Source organism: Peromyscus leucopus, chromosome 2 (genome assembly GCF_004664715.2).
Source record: "Peromyscus leucopus breed LL Stock chromosome 2, UCI_PerLeu_2.1, whole genome shotgun sequence".
NCBI lineage: Eukaryota > Metazoa > Chordata > Mammalia > Rodentia > Cricetidae > Peromyscus > Peromyscus leucopus.
Genome location: NC_051064.1, coordinates 129,156,907 through 129,173,859, shown reverse-complemented (window position 1 = coordinate 129,173,859; position 16,953 = coordinate 129,156,907). Strand labels below are relative to the sequence as shown.

The 16,953-nt window shown below is 50.8% G+C and overlaps 1 protein-coding gene across 1 annotated transcript in view; it reads right to left on the bottom strand.

Moving 5' to 3' along the window:
- The window catches only part of Csmd2 (CUB and Sushi multiple domains 2), a 568,711-nt gene that overhangs the window by 72,517 nt on the left and 479,241 nt on the right, over positions 1–16,953 (bottom strand). The window contains 5 exon segments of the mRNA XM_037203342.1: positions 1,984–2,129; positions 3,539–3,716; positions 5,953–6,141; positions 12,056–12,265; positions 15,022–15,138. Coding sequence (XP_037059237.1) covers positions 1,984–2,129; positions 3,539–3,716; positions 5,953–6,141; positions 12,056–12,265; positions 15,022–15,138 — 840 coding nt within the window.

Sequence of the window (16,953 nt, the reverse complement as noted above, 5' to 3'; positions counted from 1 at the left end):
GGAATATTAGACAGTACGAAAAAATGAACTAAGTGTAGTCATATGCATTGATGTGAATTTTGAAAAAACAAACAGGTACCACAAGTTGGTCCAGCACCCTGGTGATGTCACATGGGGTTGTCAGTATCTAGAATGATAACGATGATAACGAAGGTACCATTTATTGGCCCCTTGTCCTTTTTGGGGCCAGGCATTTCCACACATGGTTGCAGGCAGCCCTGTGTGGTCAGGTACCACTCCTACCCCACTTTGTGGATATTGAAAGCAGACATCACGAAATCCCAGAAAGAAGAAAAGTCCTCAAGGTCCCACTCATGTGCTCATATGGGGCAGAGCCAACATGTGAATCCCTGGCTACACTTCTGGAGTTCATGCTTTGTTGCTCTAGGGGAGGGTCACACAGAGTTGAAAAGAAATTCAAAGCCCAGGTTCCCCCTGATTGGTGGAGAGACATGAACAGGAGGGGCATGGATACTGAGGTCAACTGAGAGGGTAGTCTCACCTCTGGGTCCCAGTCACCCTGGCAGCTGGGAGTGACAGAGCGCTCTCTCTCTCTCTCTCTCTCTCTCTCTCTCTCTCTCTCTCTCTCTCTCTCTCTCTCATGTGTGTCTGTGTCTGTCTGTCTGTCTGCTCATGCCATGGTGCACATGTGGAGGTCTGAGGCAGGGTCTCTCCTGTTTGCCACTGTATAGAACGGGCTGGCCTCTGTGAGCTTCTGGGCAATTCTCCCATCTCTGCCTCCCACTTCCCCTAGGAGTGCTGGGATTCCAGATGTGCCCCATCACATCTGGCTTTGGCTTGGGTCAGGCGGCCAGGCTGTGGAGTGAGCATTTCCACTTCCAAGCTGTTCCCTTGCCTCCCCTCTGTCTGTGACGCAGGAGCTCAAACACCAGGCCTCGTGCGTGTGAGGCGGGTGCCACCACTGAACTAACCCGAGTCTTTTGTTTACCTTTTACTTTGAGACATGGCCTCATTCGATAGAGTCACCAAAGCTGGCCTTGATCTCACTCTGGCCTATCCAAGCCTTTAACTTCTCCTCAGTCTCCTGAGCAACTGGGATTCCAGGCCGACACCAGGCCCAGGTTGCCTCTGGTTTTTACATGACCCTTGTCTCTGTCTCCAGGCTCAGGGCTGAGTACGTTCCGGTTTCCATCAATGACATACCACACTGTAAAGTCACACCAGACTGCACTGCAGGATTCAACTCCCTGGGTGCTGTCTCCACTTCTGCCTGAACACCCTGGGCAAGTCCTGAAATCTCTTTCTCATTTTCAACATGATAATAAGGGCTGTTGATAATAACCACCTCACAGGACTCTCAGAGATGGAGGTCACCAGCAGGGAAAAGTCACACGAGCTCACACAAACCTGGCCCGAGGCAGGGCTAGGAATGAAGTTCCTGTTCAAACATACACACTGCTCTGTGAGCTGGGGACATGGCTGTCACTCCACAGAGGAGCACAGTCCATAGAGATGGCTCTGTGGTGCTTTTAGGCTATGTCTGCTGTAATAAGCTTGAGAACCATTCAGGTCCCCAGTGAACTCCAGATTCCTAGAAGAAAACAGGCAGCTGGTGAGGCACCCTCCCCACTCCAGGACTATTTATATTCATCCAGGATGAAACCTCTATGCCTGTTCTTGTATCACCAATCAGAGGGTCCTCTGTGGGGTCAACAGAGCCCCAAAAGCCCTGTGAAGAAGACAGCCTTACAGAAGTGAAGGGGACTGGAGAGATGGACAGGTCAGTTGTGAGCTGGTGTGGATGGGTGGCTTGGCAGCCAGGCCTGGCCCTACATGCCTGTGCACCTCTGTATCACAAGGAAAGCCATGTCCCAATAGAGCCCCAGGCTGGGGATGCTCCTGCAGGCTGTGGACATCGGAGCTCACAGAGGCCACATGACTCACTCAAAGCCACACAAATAGCAAACGCAGCCTTGACTGGAAAGCCTGTGTGCCCCACCCTGGCCAAGCTCTCCTGCTGACCTGAGAAGGCGATGGCGAAGATCCCACCCGTGGCCGTGTCCCGGTGGAACTTGAGCAGGACCTGGTTAGAGGAGCTGTGTGCTATTTTCTTGGACAAACTTCGGGTGAAGACACCAAGCTGTAGAGACGTCTGCTGTGGCCCGTCCCTGCATATAGGAAAGAAGGTCCTGCATGTCATCAGTTGTCTTGAGTATCGACTGCTCCCGGAGCCATCAGGGGCTCTGAGGGACACCAGGAGTGGGAGGCTGTGGCCCTAGAAAACTCTCCAGTCCTTCTCTGTGAGGCCTTCTATTTGTTCTTCACTAGTCTCACCCCCCCTCCCCCCGTGGGCTTTGGGGCCACACAGGCACCGTGGGGTAGGGCTGCTGGTCTTCTTTGTTAGGGGCAGAGGAACTGGGGTAGGTCTTGGCTCCCTCAGCCAGCCCTTTGCCACCCAAGCAAAGGTGCACCCATGTTACCTTTTGGGGAAAATGATTTCTTGCCTGAAGCCTTATCTAGTGCCCCCTTCCTGTTCCTATCCGTTGCTTGGAAATTCCTCAGAGTTTTGTGAAAAATTATTCCATTACCCTTTGGTGATTCCCAGAATGGCATTAATCTCCAAACAAAGGAATTTTTAAAATGCTGTATATCTTTGTCCATAGATTCAATTGTTTGGGGGGAAATTGTCTAGGAAATTGTCTTTATCAACTAAGAATCTGCATTTCCACTTTAAAATTCACTCAGGACACTGTCTATAGAACTCTATTACTAAATATTGAGTTGCTCAGTTTAGCAACTACTAACTGTACATGGCTACTTAGATTTAAATTCATTAAAATTAAACAAGATTCAAAAGCCAGCTTGGTGCCTGCCATGCTGGATGGATGGCATGGACATCAAATGTCACCATCAGTCCAGAATGCTCTGTTGGGCAGCATTGACTCGGCACATGATGACCAGAGGGACTTTGCATAATGTCATGCCAAGCCTTCTCCGTTAGTCTGCACAGCTTTGTTACTGTAGTGGGTAGCCATTCCAGCTTTGATCTGGAAGTTCCAACCCCCATTGAGGCTTTGGTAACTGTCACGCCTACAAGGCGGGGCCAAGAGACGGCCCTGAAGACCCGAGATCCAGATGCACCGCCCTCTCTTGGTTCCTGGACCCTGGACGCTGGAGGTAGGCCGAGCAGAGTTCTCCAGAGAACAACACTGGACTGCGTTACATCTTTCCTAGACCCTGCAACCTACCTATCCCTTCTTTTGTAAGTTATGCCACTAAATAAACCTCCCTTTTAACTATGTGGAGTGGCCTTAATAATTTCACCAATAGGTTACGTGTGTGTAGAGTGTGGGAGTAAGTTCTGGAAATATGAAGGAAAGCCTGCATATTAACCCACTCCCAATCACGCACCCACTGGCACCTTCACTGGCTGTAGAAAGGGACCCAGGTTGGGGACCGCTGACCTTTCATTCCTCTCCCTTCATAGAACTGGTGACCTGATGCTGAGCCTCAGCTCAGCCCTGAGCTCCACAAATGCCTCTTTTTGATTTGCCGTTGACGGGGCATCTGCGCCTACCAGACGGTGATGTAGTCTCCAAAGGGTTCTATCTGCAGCAGGCTGAGGTTGAGATGGACACCATGGCCAATGGGCACAGTGATCAGCCAGACACAGTCCTGGGAGCTTGAGTAGGGGCTGGGGTAGCCAGGTGAGTACACGGTGCCATTAAAAGAGGTGATGTTTCCACCGCAGGGGACTGCCAGGGAGGAAACACAAATAAATGAGTATTTGAGAGTCCTACCCACCCAGCTGAGAACCCAAATGCCTTCCTGGCAAAATCCCAGCTCTCATTACTATTTTTGCCAGGTTGGTGGAGTGAGGAGGAGACACAGGGCTGGGTGGTTATGCCTGGTTCAGTTCACTCAGCACGGCTGCTCCCTGGCTGTCTATCATCACTTCAGGTGCCTCTGCGGTCATCTCACCTTGACCTCCTCTTTCTCTTTCTCACAGAAAAGCCCAGTAGAGAAGGAATTACCCTTGAGAACTCCCTGACCCCTGTCCTAGGGATGGGGAGGAACATGGAGGAACGGGGAGGAATGGGGAGGAATGGAGGAGGAATGGGGAGGAATGGGGAGGAGAATGGGGGAGGAATGGGGAGGAATGGGGAGGATGAGAATGGGGAGGAATGGGAGGATGGGAGGAATGGGGGATGGGGGGGGGGGGGGGGGGGGGGGGGGGGGGGGGGGGGGGGGGGGGGGGGGGGGGGGGGGGGGGGGGGGGGGGGGGGGGGGGGGGGGGGGATGAATGGGGAGGAATGGGGAGGAATGAGGAGGAAGGGAGGAATGGAGGAATGGGGATGAAGGGGGAGGATGGGCTGTTAGGATTGGGGCTGGAGTACTTTTCCTGGGAGGAGCTGAGGGACTATGACAATCTCTCTCCTCTCTGACTTGTTCTTTCCAGAGTGGTGCTTTTGGTCTAATTTTTTTTAAATTAAATGTAGTATTTACTTATTTATTTGTGTGAGTATGTACATGTGGGGTATGTGACATGTTTATATGCATGTTTGTGTGTGTGCATAAGCATGGGTGTGCACTGAGAACTGAGGTTGATGCTAGCGATCTTCCTTGATCACTTTCTATCTTATTCTTTGAGGTGAGGTCTCTCAACTGAACCCAGAGCTGGCCAATATGGCTAATCTGGCTAGACAGCTTGTTCAAAGGGGGGATCCCCTGTCTCCACTTTCCGAGTGCTAGAATTTCAGCTGGGTCCCCACACCTACCCAGCATTTATATGGGTTCTGGGAATCTGAACTCATGCCTTCATATCTGCATAGCAACTATTTTATTTGGCTTTTTGGATTTTTGTAGTGAAGCTAAAGTTGGGTTAAAATCATGGTTATGCCATGTATTAGTTGCATGACCATAGACAAGTAGTTCATTCTCTCTGAGTCTGTTTCCTAAGGAGTGAACTAGACTAAGAATACCCTTCACAGGACTGTGGGGGCTATTAGGGAAGACAGTGTATAAGAAATGGTTGGTCAGGGCTGGCATGAGGCTCAGAGGCAGAGAGCTGGCTGCCTAGCATGCATGAGGCCTTGGGTTTGAATCCTAGTACATCATCAGTTAGTGAATCAACCAACAAACGAAATGTTTGGCTCAGTATCTTGCCCAGAGATGCAGCCCTGGTTTTAGGCCTCTTTCTCTACAGAAAGCTACTACCGTGCCGTCACCACCGCAGGCCGAGCCATCTGTGGAACCTTCTCACTCTCAGGAAATGCTGCTTTACTAAGGAAGGAAGTGAAACTCAATGGCAAGGCACCGAGATGGAACTGAAAGCTGACCCCAGAGTTGTGGTACTTTCTTCTCCTGGGTTACTGTCCTTGCCACACCTCCCCATTTCAAGACTGATTCTAGTATCTCTCCAGGAAAATTCTGGGCTGTCAGAGTAAGACAGGAAAGAAAGTGGAAGTGAGGTGTTGCTATAGGGAAAGGCGTCCTCACGGCCTCTTGGTCATCTCCATCTTGGTTCTGCTTAAGGAAGAAGGCCCAAGAATGTCCCATCTCCAGCGACCTGAGATTACCAGCTCGGCCCTCATCAAATTCATGTAGGAAGAAGGGGAATGATGGGGGAGGTGAAGGGAGCCAGAGTCCTTAGAAAAAGGCATTATTCTCTTCCCTTTGGGGAGGTTTCAAGGCTGACTCTCATCATTTGGCTCCTATTGTCTTACTGCCTTGGGGGACATTAGCACCCAAGGGGATATGTCATTCCCTTGGGTACAGTGCACATCTCCAGGTCCTTTGTAGAACTTGCCCAGAGCTCTGTCACATGGGTGCTCTCCCTGGCTGGGCTGGCTCCCACCTTCATGGAAACAGGATGAGTAAAGCTTGCCTGAACCTCCACCTTTGGTGATCCCACAGAGCAGCAGGTGGAGCAGGATGCTCTGTCTCTATGACTACCCCAGGAAGGACCATCAGGGCATGAGAAGGACATACCTTCACACCTGGGTAGGGGATGGTCCCAGTTCCGGTTGGTGCCATGCTGACATGTGAGGACAGGCTGGCCAGTCAGCTGATATCCCGGAAGGCACTCGAAGGTCACCGATTGTCCAACGTTATAGCCAGCTCCCCTCACTATGCCATTGGCAAAAGGCTCTGGGTCTGGGCACTCCTGAAGTTCATAGGCTAGAAAAGGCCAGGAGAAAAGGTCACCTTCTTCTTTCTGGGGTGTTTCTTCCCAAAGGGACGACTGTGGTGCCCAGGGGCTAGCACTGTGGCAGAGCCCCAGGACTGGGGTACCTGCAGACCTGACTGGTTGTCGGTTTCGGATAAGTCAACTTCCCTATGCCACCCTCTTTCTTACTCATAGTTGTGACAAGGACTGAGTGCAGTGACATCTGCTCAGCCCTTTGTGTGACACTGGCATGTGGGAGGGGCCCCCATAAATGGTATTGATTGTTCTTAGTTCCACTGGGCAGAGGCTCGAGGAACATACTGACAGAGGGATGCTATTCACTGACCATCTTCTGGGGCAGGGGGGTCGGGCGTTGGTCTGGGTGTCTTCTGTCGCTTATCTCGAGGTCACAGACACAGATTCAATGAGGCGAACAGATAAGTGGGCTCTTTCCAGCTCTGCTAAGTTAGAACCCATGAAAGCATTTAGGGGGAATCAGTTAAACCTGCAGTCAAGATGGGAGCTTTGGGGGAGACCAGGTGGGCCACCAGGGAGGTATGACCACCATACCAGAATGTTCCTTGGAGGAGGAGGAAAGCTGCCCTCATGGCAATGGTTGAGGCCCGTCCAACGGGCAGAGGCAGCTGAGGCACCGGCTGAGTGTGCACCACAGGGCAACGCCGCCAACTAATTGGGTACACTGGATGAAGAATATTCTTTGTGGCAGTAATTGGGTGCTCTCTACACAGGGAACTGGCAGGAGAAGGGGATGGACTGTTTCCACAGCAGAAACACGCAGTAGGAACAGCTGAGGCTGAATGATGCTCTGTGGAAGTGGATGATTTATCACATGTAGTAAAAGTAACTGTGACCTCGGGGCTAACGGTTCCTCCATGCCCACTCTGCAGAGGTGGCTGGGCTCCGTGTTTCCATTTGACACCGTGGAGGGCTGTTTCAGTGGGGGAATGTGCACATTTCACTAGAAATCACTTTCAGAGAAGCTTGGGGAGAAAGCTCAGTTGGTTTGCCCTGAAAGCAGGAGGGACCTGAGTGTGAAACCCAGGATCCACGTGGGTGTGCCTGCTTCCTTCCTTCCTTCCTTCCTTCCTTCCTTCCTTCCTTCCTTCCTTCCTTCCTTCCTTCCTTCCTTCCTTCCTTCTTTGTGCCAGAAGGAGTAGCAGTGTGCATTTGTGATCCCAGTACCGAGGAGGCAAAGACAGGCAAAGACCCCTGGAGCTTATTAAACATCAGGCCTACTTGGTGAGATGAGGGACCAGTTTCAAAAAAGGGTACACGGCACCCGATGCATGATGGATGACACAGGAGGTGGTCTTCTGGCCTCTGTGCGCACACACACATACATGTACACCTGCAATACACACATGCACCTGCACACACACACACACACACACACACACACACACACACACACACAATCACTGAGGTGTGTTTCAAAGAACCGAGTAGCCACCCTTGGCATGGGTGGGCTAAAGAGAGGTGGCCCTGTTAGGGGAGTGACTCTGGGTGATCTGCCCATAAAGTCTTGGAGGCCGCACGTATGCCGCCCTGGAAGCCTCGGTTGGAGCTCCATGGCCTGAAGACAGACAGACTGAAAAGAGAAGCTGCAGGTCAAAAGCCGGAGTAGCTTTGACAAGAGTGGCAAGCGTCCTTTGAGGAAGTAGCTTTTCCAAAAGGGAGGAACTTCAGCGAGGGTTGACTGGATTCCCTTCAGTCCAAGACAGATCTCAGAGCCCTAGAAGGTGCTTCAGAGGGAGACATAAAGCCTGAAGTCAAAGCTGGCCTACTCAGGGAGGGGGGCTGGGCCATCCCAAAGGGAGATGCTCCTGTGGGAACACTTGTGACTCCAGACAAACTCGTACCATTTGAAACCTGAGTTTTGACAGCTCCTAGCAGTTTGGAGCAGGGGTACACTTTAGTCATCATGCTATGAATGTGATTCTTCTGAGATTTTCTTGTGTGTCTGTCTGTCTAGTGTATGTATGTGTTCTCAGTGTGTGCATGTGCGTGTGCGTGTGTGTGTATGAGAGAGACTCTCTACCACATTTTGAGGCCAGACCTCTCACTGAACCTGGAGTTCAGCTGTTGAGTAGACTGGTTGACCAATGAGCCCCTGGGGTCCTCTTGCCTTGACCCCCTCCCTAGTGCCAGGGCTACCGACACAGGCCTCAGGCTTGAGTGACAGAAGTTTTACCTACTGAGCCATGGAGTAAGTTAAGAGTAAGCAAACTTAGCTACCATTAAACGTTTTATGGAATGTCTGCCTATGGAAAGACAGGGAGCAGTGGCCTGAGGATGCTCAACTGTCCATCTGGGGGGCTTTGGAGGAGAAAGAGCTAGATGGTTCCAAGAAAAGTTAAGGAAACAAAGAGATCTGGAGTCCAGAGAAAGAAATAGTCTCAGTGGGGACAGATGGCTCTTCTACAAAACTGGAGACCTGAGGCCCATTTTCTTTGGGGGGAGCTCTCAGAGCTCAGAGCCTGTTTATACTGAACGACTGTAGAGCGTGCGGGCCAGTTGGTCAGAGAGAATCATCTGCATCGTTCACAAATTAGAGGCCTCAGTGAAGCAGCTGGGCCTCTGGCACTAGCAACCCCCTGGGCTGCGAGGTCGGGACCATCACAGCAAGAAACCTTAATGAAAGCTGAGCTCCGGTCCGAGAAGGCACAGGCGGCCTGATGCTGAGTGGCACACAGGTGGGACTTGTGGGCAAGGGAGCACGAGGCAGGTCCTGATCACAGGAGGAAGGCTGACCCATTATGTCATGTTGTCCTTGATTCCTCAGAGGGACAGCTGGGGACCTCAGGGAGGGCAGGCTCAGTAGGAGCCCTTCTCAACGAGACGCCTGGGAGAGCCAGGAGGATGTCCTCTGACACAGGGGCGGCAGCTGTGTAGGTGGGGGTGGTTAGGTCTCTCGTGGGGATCCAGGAGTCAGTGGTGGGTCTGAGTAAGACACCTCTACAAAGACAAGGGGGCTTGCCACCCCGGGAAGCATGTAGGAGCTCAGCGGGTATGGGCTCAGTGTGTGGCTGTGCCCATGAAGGGGTGAGGTGGGCCTGGAGCAGCCGACCGTGACCCAACAGTGGTGTTGTCAACACTTATATTTATGAGAGAGAGAAGTGTCAGGGGGAGCACGGGTTGAACTGACTCTGCATAGTCACACGTTTGAATGCCTAGAACGGCAGGAAGTGACCTTATTGGAGAGAGGACCTCTGCCCATTTCACACAAACCTGAGTGGCTGTAGGGCAGATGGCAGTCTGATGTGTCTGGTGTTACTATAAGAAGGGGGAAGCTTGAGGAACCGCCACACTACATCCCATGATCTATCTACTCATTTACCTCCCACCCATAGCATGGGGGCCTCCTTTTCTCCCATGTCCTTGCCAGCACACAGGAGAGGACATTTTGAGTGTTACCCACATCAAATAAATTGTAAATGTTTCGGTTGATGAGGATATGAGTCACTTTGATTGGATTAAACACAACATTCCTGTCTTGAAACATCACACTGTATTCCATATATATATAATGGTTATGTATCAATCAGAGAGGAGGGGCCTAGAGTTTTGGAGACTGATACTATATGAAGACGAAGTTGGAGACTGGGTGACGATTCTGCAAGCCGACACAATGCTGACCTATCTGAAAACCACCCAAATCCAGTCCCTCACCCGGAGTAGATCCTTACAACCCTCAGAAGGAACCTGGCCAGCCAACACCTTAATCTTGCTCTCACTTCCATCCCCAAACCTAAGTTCTGTTGTTCAAGTCACAGGGTCTTTGGTACTTTGTGATGGCCTTCCACCAAACCAAGACCCAGGAAGTGAAGGTAGCAGTGGTGTGTGTGTGATGGGGGGGGGCACATCTGCTCCAGCCAGAGCGTGGACTGTGTAACTGGAGTCATGTTTGTCTTCCGTGACAGACTGCTGTGACAGAGGCTGACTACTGATGTATCCTGACACGTCAGTCCTACATCCTCCCCTTGGCGGTCGCAGACACTCATGCTCAGGAGCAGGTTCTGATGTGGCTGCCTGGTCGGTACCAACCAAGTGGCATGGTTTGGGGAGGCCAAGCTCTTGTGCTCCTGCAGTATGAGCCTGCCATGCTGGCACACAGGCCTCCTCTGTGAAACCATTCCAAACGTGCCTACCTCAGGGGACACGCTCTCCAGCTGTCTCGGAACGAGAAGCCCAGTCCTTGCTAAGTATTCCTGTCTAACAAGGAAGGGGCTCCCAGGCACAGGGTGAGGAAGCCAAGGCTCTTAGGAAACGACACACTGCACGGTATTCTTTCTAGACTAAAAGAATACGTGGTCAAAACTTTGTAAAACTTTACATATTCTTCCAAGGTGTACACACGCGCGCGTGTGCGCATGCACGCACACACACACATGAAAGAAAGGAAGGAAGGAAGGAAGGAAGGAAGAAAGAAAGAAGAAAGGAAGGAAGGAAGAAAGGAAGGAAGGAAGAAATAAAGAATTAAAAGTGGGGTTGTCTCTGGGAAATAATCTTGTCCCATTGCCATTTTTTCTTGTTTTCGTTTTTTAACAAGGTGAATGTGTTAGTGAATTATCTGTGTAACTAAAAATTAACTCTGGAAACAGGAAACTGCAAGGCAGCACCTGCCGTGGGATGCAGTGCTGGCTGGACAGGAGAGAACACATTCAATCATTCCAAGTTCCGTCCTCCATGCAGGAGATGGGACAGGATCACAAGAGCAACGTGACTTCCATGACATGTGACATCGCCTACATGTGTCCCTCCCGCATGTGCCAATACCACACACTGAGGCCTCATCCCCTAACGAGAGGGCATTTGGAGGTAGAGCCTCCTTAGGTCTTCCGGGGAGAACTGGACTAGGGTCTCTACAGAAGAGGGTTTAGAGGTTCACAGTAAGAGGAGCCACGAGCCAGAGAGAGGCTTGCCCACACATGGGATCTGTCGGCATCTTGATCTTAAGGCTTTTCAGCCCCCAGAAGAGGGAGGACTGGTTTCTGTTGTCTATGAGCTGCCGGCTTGCAGCATTTGTTATGGCAGCCTAAGCTGGCTGATGCCCCCTGCTCACTCAAACATCTGTACAGTTTTGGGGTTTTTAAAAACAAGCATGTACTAGGATTGGTAAAAAAATAAAATAAAATAAAAATCTGAAAGTATGGAGCAGGAAGTGAGTGAGAGGAGCTGAGATGGGGCCGGAATGAGTGCTTCACGGAGCGACGCCAAGAGAGCATTCAGGGCAGAGGTTAGGCCTCTGTGGGGCTGCCATGCACAGCCCTGCAGGCTGGGCGGTGTCCACCGTCCGTGATGAATGAATGGCGTCTCACACAGCAAGGCCTGAGCTGGTGTGACGGGGTTCTTTTCTGGGAAAGCACACCAGGAGCACTGGACCTGCCACTGGGTTTCACTGAGAAAATAGAACCTCTGCAAGCAAAACACACGCACGGGTGGGTCTCCCCAAGGAAACGCCGCCTGAGGTGGGTGCTGTTTGCACTGTTCCTGGAATTCTCCACTCTGTCACCGGGGACCTTTGCTGAGAATGAGCCTCTCACAGCCAAGGGGGAAATGGTGGGCCACTGTCAGGGATGTCAAGAGGAAACTGATGGGCAACTTGCCCAGGATGCTGTTAGCTTATCAGCTCTAGACACTATGGAGCCTCAGTGGACGCTGTGGGGCCCATGGCTCTGGAAAAAAACGGGGCATATTTAAGCTGTCTGTCAAACAAGGTTAGGTAGCTACTGCCAACCAGAAGCCTCCACAGAGAGGCCTGCTGCCTCTCAGCCCATCTGGCATCTCTTCTCAAGCGTAAAGAAGGGGAGATGGGTGGCTGTGGGACAGACACGGGGTGACAGTGGTGGCTGTGGGACGGATGCGGGGTTGACAGTGGGGCCACCATGACACTTTCATGTTTACCCTGGTACTCCAGCTTGAAACCTGGCCGGTTCTGGGAGTGGTCGCTGTGGAAGTACACAGTGGTATCATGGGATGTGGAGAGCAGGGAGCCCGGCAGCTCACTTCCGCTGAACCTGCCCATCATGCGGCTGGTCTCAGAGGGACCACTCCGGATTTCTAAGAAGTCGTGGTTAGGTTCCGTGGAGAAGTTCAAAAACTGGATGTGGGCACCTAGAAGAAGGACAGAGAGAGGCAGACAGTTCCCACAGCCACCCAGCCCTCTCCTGGCAGGACGGCCCACCACAGTGTCTCCTTCAGGGTCCAGAGTCTCCACTACCAAAGCCCCAGCCCAGACAGGTCTCCCAGGGCACATTCTGAGCTTTGCCCATTGAGTCCCTCCTCTGGTCTTCAGGAAGGATCAGAAAGTCAACGGACTTGTCATTCAGGAATAAAGGCACCAGTTATCTCGGAGTTCCATCCCAAGTCTATCTGATTTTATGGGAAGCCAACTTCGGGGGTGAACATTTGATTCCACTTGAATCATGTCTAATATCAATATAAAGATAGGGTTTCTTTTTCTAAAATAAACGTTAAGTTAAAAAAAAAAAACACCAATTACCCTCATTGAATCAAAGGGCACACATGACCTTTCTTGTGGGTGTTTTTTAGAATCTTTAGGTGATTCAGAAGGACATGGCTTGGAGTTGTATATTGTCCCATCTGATCCACTGAGAAGCCAAAGGAAGTTTACACTTTGGGACCTTGGTGGGTTAATCAAGATCTCTTAGCCACCTGTCAGGTTACAGGGATTTAATTAAGCCCCTGGGGTACATATTTACATAAGCCACGGAGAACTGAGATTGGAACAGCAACACCGGTATTTGTTTACAGACAAGGTTTTTCAAAATTGGATTACTATAGGAAAATGTTCTCTAAAGGAATTCACCAAGTGTAAGCAATGTCCACACATTACGTTGTTAACTGAGAAAATCAGGTTGGAAAAAATAGACACGGGAAACAATAAAATGTAGGCATCGATTGTAATTTTTTGTATTTTAAAAGCCTGGAAGGATACACATTCATTTGCTGATAATACTGCATGAGCATGTGCCATGGGCTAGTGCCATGCTAGGCAAGGCCTGGATGAGCAAGGTGGCACAGTCCTGTGTTCATGAGCACCAAAAGCTTTTGCTTCTGCAGTTCTCTTCATGATGAGGTTACATACTTTGATTTTAAAATGTGCTCATCTGTATTTGCTAATTTGATAGCATGAACACGCACATACAACTAACTGTGCACTTTATAATGTTAAGAGCGAAGACTAGACGTATGATGCCGAAGACCCCTCATTCCTGTCCTATTCATTTACCTTAACTATGTGTTACACAGTTCTATTCTATGTGCCCCCCCCCACCTCCTCAGCTCGTTCTCCTCCTATGAGCACAGATTACTGCCACATCCCAGACTATTTTTCTCTGAACTATCGTCTGTAGAGCTGTGCCTTGCTTGCCCATGCAGCCTCCCATGCTGGACAACTGCAGCCTATGTGCCCGACCCTGGATTCTTTGAGTTGTGTGGAAAGAACGGGGTTGTGTGTGCCACCTCACGGCAGACTCGTGTTACTGCAGGGGCTCTGTCCTCAGAACAGCATGGAGGCCACTGGGAAGTGAGAGATCATCCTAAGCCACTGGACCTGCCCCAGGCTCATTAGAGACAGAGTGCTTTGGTGGCTGAATACAAGGACTCATAGGGGGCAGCTACCCATTTAAACTCCCGTCTGAGTGTGTGTTACCCTCTCCTGCCCTTTGCCTTTAGAGGTTCTTCAGTTCCAAACTTGAAGACAGAGCAATAGGGACTCTGGTCCTCTTTGCTCAGTGTCTCAAATCTGGACTCTGCCAAGGCTGCCAAAACTGTCTCCACTTTCCCCAGTTTCCTTCAGGAGACGATGGTCCTAGACACTAGACTCTAGCCTTTGAGGGTCACCCACTGACCCCCTCCCCTCCTTCCTGATTCAAAGAAGGCCAGCCGGACCATGGTGGTCTCTCATCAGAAGACATACTTTGGACCTATTAACAGATGATCAAACAAGGCTAGCGGACTGAGAGGTCCGGCGCCTGCGCAGCGATAGTCCTCACGGGGTGAGGGAAGAGATGGGGGGACGACACCCAGTGGGATGTGGTGGTTATCATCAAAGTCTGTTATGTGTCACGAGAAACCCATTACTTTGTCGAGTTAATTATGCTAATACAAATGTATAAAAAAGAGGAATCCCCAGGACACTTCTTTTCCTAGGGACAGAGCGGAACTGGGCCAAAGGACCCTCACGGACAACCCAGCAGTCCCTTGTCGGCACAAAGCCTCCATCCTCTGGCACAGATAACCAGGGTTAAATTATATTGACAGTACACACGATATGAATTGCCAGCAATTAAAACTTGTACCTAGACTCGCATCCTTCATAGCCAACAACCCCCACACCTGGCATATCCCATCTCCCCACTCCCAGTCTCCAGGCCAGCTAGAATGTGTCTATGAAGAATGCCAACTCAATTTCAGACTGACCTTGGCTCAATTTAATTAGGATGATAAATGGGGTAGGGGAGTTCAAAGCACAACTTGAGGTCTAGTCTCAGTAAAATGGATTTCCTTTTCTTTTATTCCAGGTAATGCCTTTTCTTTTCCCCCTTTTTTAAATGGTCCTGGAGATGCAAGCTCTCTAGCCCTGAGCTATACCCTCAGCTACATCTCAAGCTGAGTTCCTGATTCTGCACCCCTGGGTTTAGTTCGGGACTCAAATGATGGTAACCCCTAAGCTCTCTTCCTCTTCCCCTTTAATCTCTGCCATTCCCCAAGACTGCACAAGACAGCACAGAGGAGCCCCGGGAAGGACAGTGCTGGGGCTGAGCTTACACTGGAATAGGGCAGATAGCTGGTTTAATCCGGGCCTGGACCCCAAGGCCCTGTCACCCTGGGGGCTGCAGACTCACCAAAGCCGACAGGCAGAACGATCTTCCAGGAACAGTCCATGTTGCTGGGGTAGTTGCCTGGGAAACCAGGGCTCAGGATCACCCCCTCCATCTCTTCCACTTCTCCCCCACATTGTGCTGTGACAACGAGAACAGCCGAGTTAGGTCATCAAGGAGAGGGCGGGGCTATCTGAGTGGTCAGAGCCACAGTTTGAAATAAATGTTTCCTGAGTCACAAACCCCTCTGAGAATCCAACGAGTCTCTCTGAACATCTGCACACACAGGTAAAACTGAGCATGCAAACTCAGGACTGAAGCACAGCATAGGGCACCCAGGAGTGCCAGCCTTGATCATGAGAATGTGAAGGTTCTTCAATGCTAGGCTGATATAAAGCACCCCCTTGTCACAGCTCAATGACCTTATAGAGGACACGCAGGGAGTTACAAAGCTCTTCTCCAAGTGAAGTCTGACTCTTCTCTTCCTTACGTGATAGCCCAGCCCTCTCCTTCCTCCCTCCCCAATCCGGTCTTCATGACAGCAAAGGACGAAGGAAGGAGGAGGAGGGACTGGTACATATTGTGTCCCCGTTGGGTGCTTGCAACTGGGCCAGGCTCTTTCCAAATCTGTCTTCTATGGGGTAGGGTGGCCGACCGTCAAGGCTCACCATGACCGCTCAGCTGTGAGGGAGCGACTGGAGACATCTGATTTCAGGTGGTGTGGGAATGAAAGCCTGGGTCTGGGGCACCTCAGCAGCTGCTCAGCTGAAAATGATTTTAGGTTTCACGTTCTCTGAGGAAAGATTGTGTGAGCAGAAAAGGGCTAGTCGGCCATGGAGGCCCAGGGAAAGATGTTCAGGGAAAGAAATGCCAGGATCCAGCCCAGCCCTATCTGGGCAGAAATTGACTAGGAAGCATACCGGGGTAGAACAGTACCATCACTTATGCCACGGTTCCCACTTCACTTCCTGAGGGACTGTGGGTGAAACGGAACCTCCTCCCCAGCCCAATTTCCAAAGCAGCAAAATGGCGCTAAGAACAGCACCCATCTCAGGGAGCTGCTGTGAGGGGGTGTGGGGAAGGACTGCTTCACTTGGTGTAGGAGAGCTGATGTGTGTAACGAACTCCCTGAGTGATACAGCTGATCCTAATACGGTTTCCCTGGCCAAGCCTCTGTAATACACACAATGCCTGGGCCTCCAGGCCACGTATCCTACCTGCTCTTTCTGTGAGTCAAAGCACAGAGGCAGAATGCTGTGGTTCCCTTGAGTCACTCACTTTCTGGAGGACAAGGGGGTGCTTTATATCAGCCTAGCATCGGAGAACCTTCACATTCCATTTCTCACTCCTCTTTAAACCTTTGAAGACAGATTTCTGGGCTGGGGAAGATGACTCGTTTGATAAAACACTTGCTGTGTGAGTGTGAGGACCTGAGTTTGGATGTCCAGCATCCACATAAAAGCCAAAGTGCAGGGATATACCTGTAATCTGAGTGCTGAGAGCCAGGGAGGGGAGGACTCTCAGAGGTCATTGGCCACACAACCTAGCTCAACAGGTGAGCTCCAGGTTTAGGGAGAGACCCTGTCTCAAAAGACATGCAGAGTGATCGAGGAAGGCACGCACAGGCACACACATCTGCACCAATTATGTACAACACACACACACACACACACACACACACACACACACACACACACACACACTGCTATGAATTCCCACTGGAGGGCTGAAATGGGAAACACATTGCTTAGAGTCTGGTGTTTAGTAGAGACCCAATTACTGTTTGTTTCTTGCTTCTTGACCTGACCCAAATGCTCTGAAACACCCCTGTCTTCCCCTGATTTCTGTTTATTTCCACAACATTTCCCAGGATGGGCTAAACAGTGAAACCACACCAAGTCCTTATTTTCTGTGCAACCCATGACACTACAAGCAGGTTTTATCAGTCTGGACTTT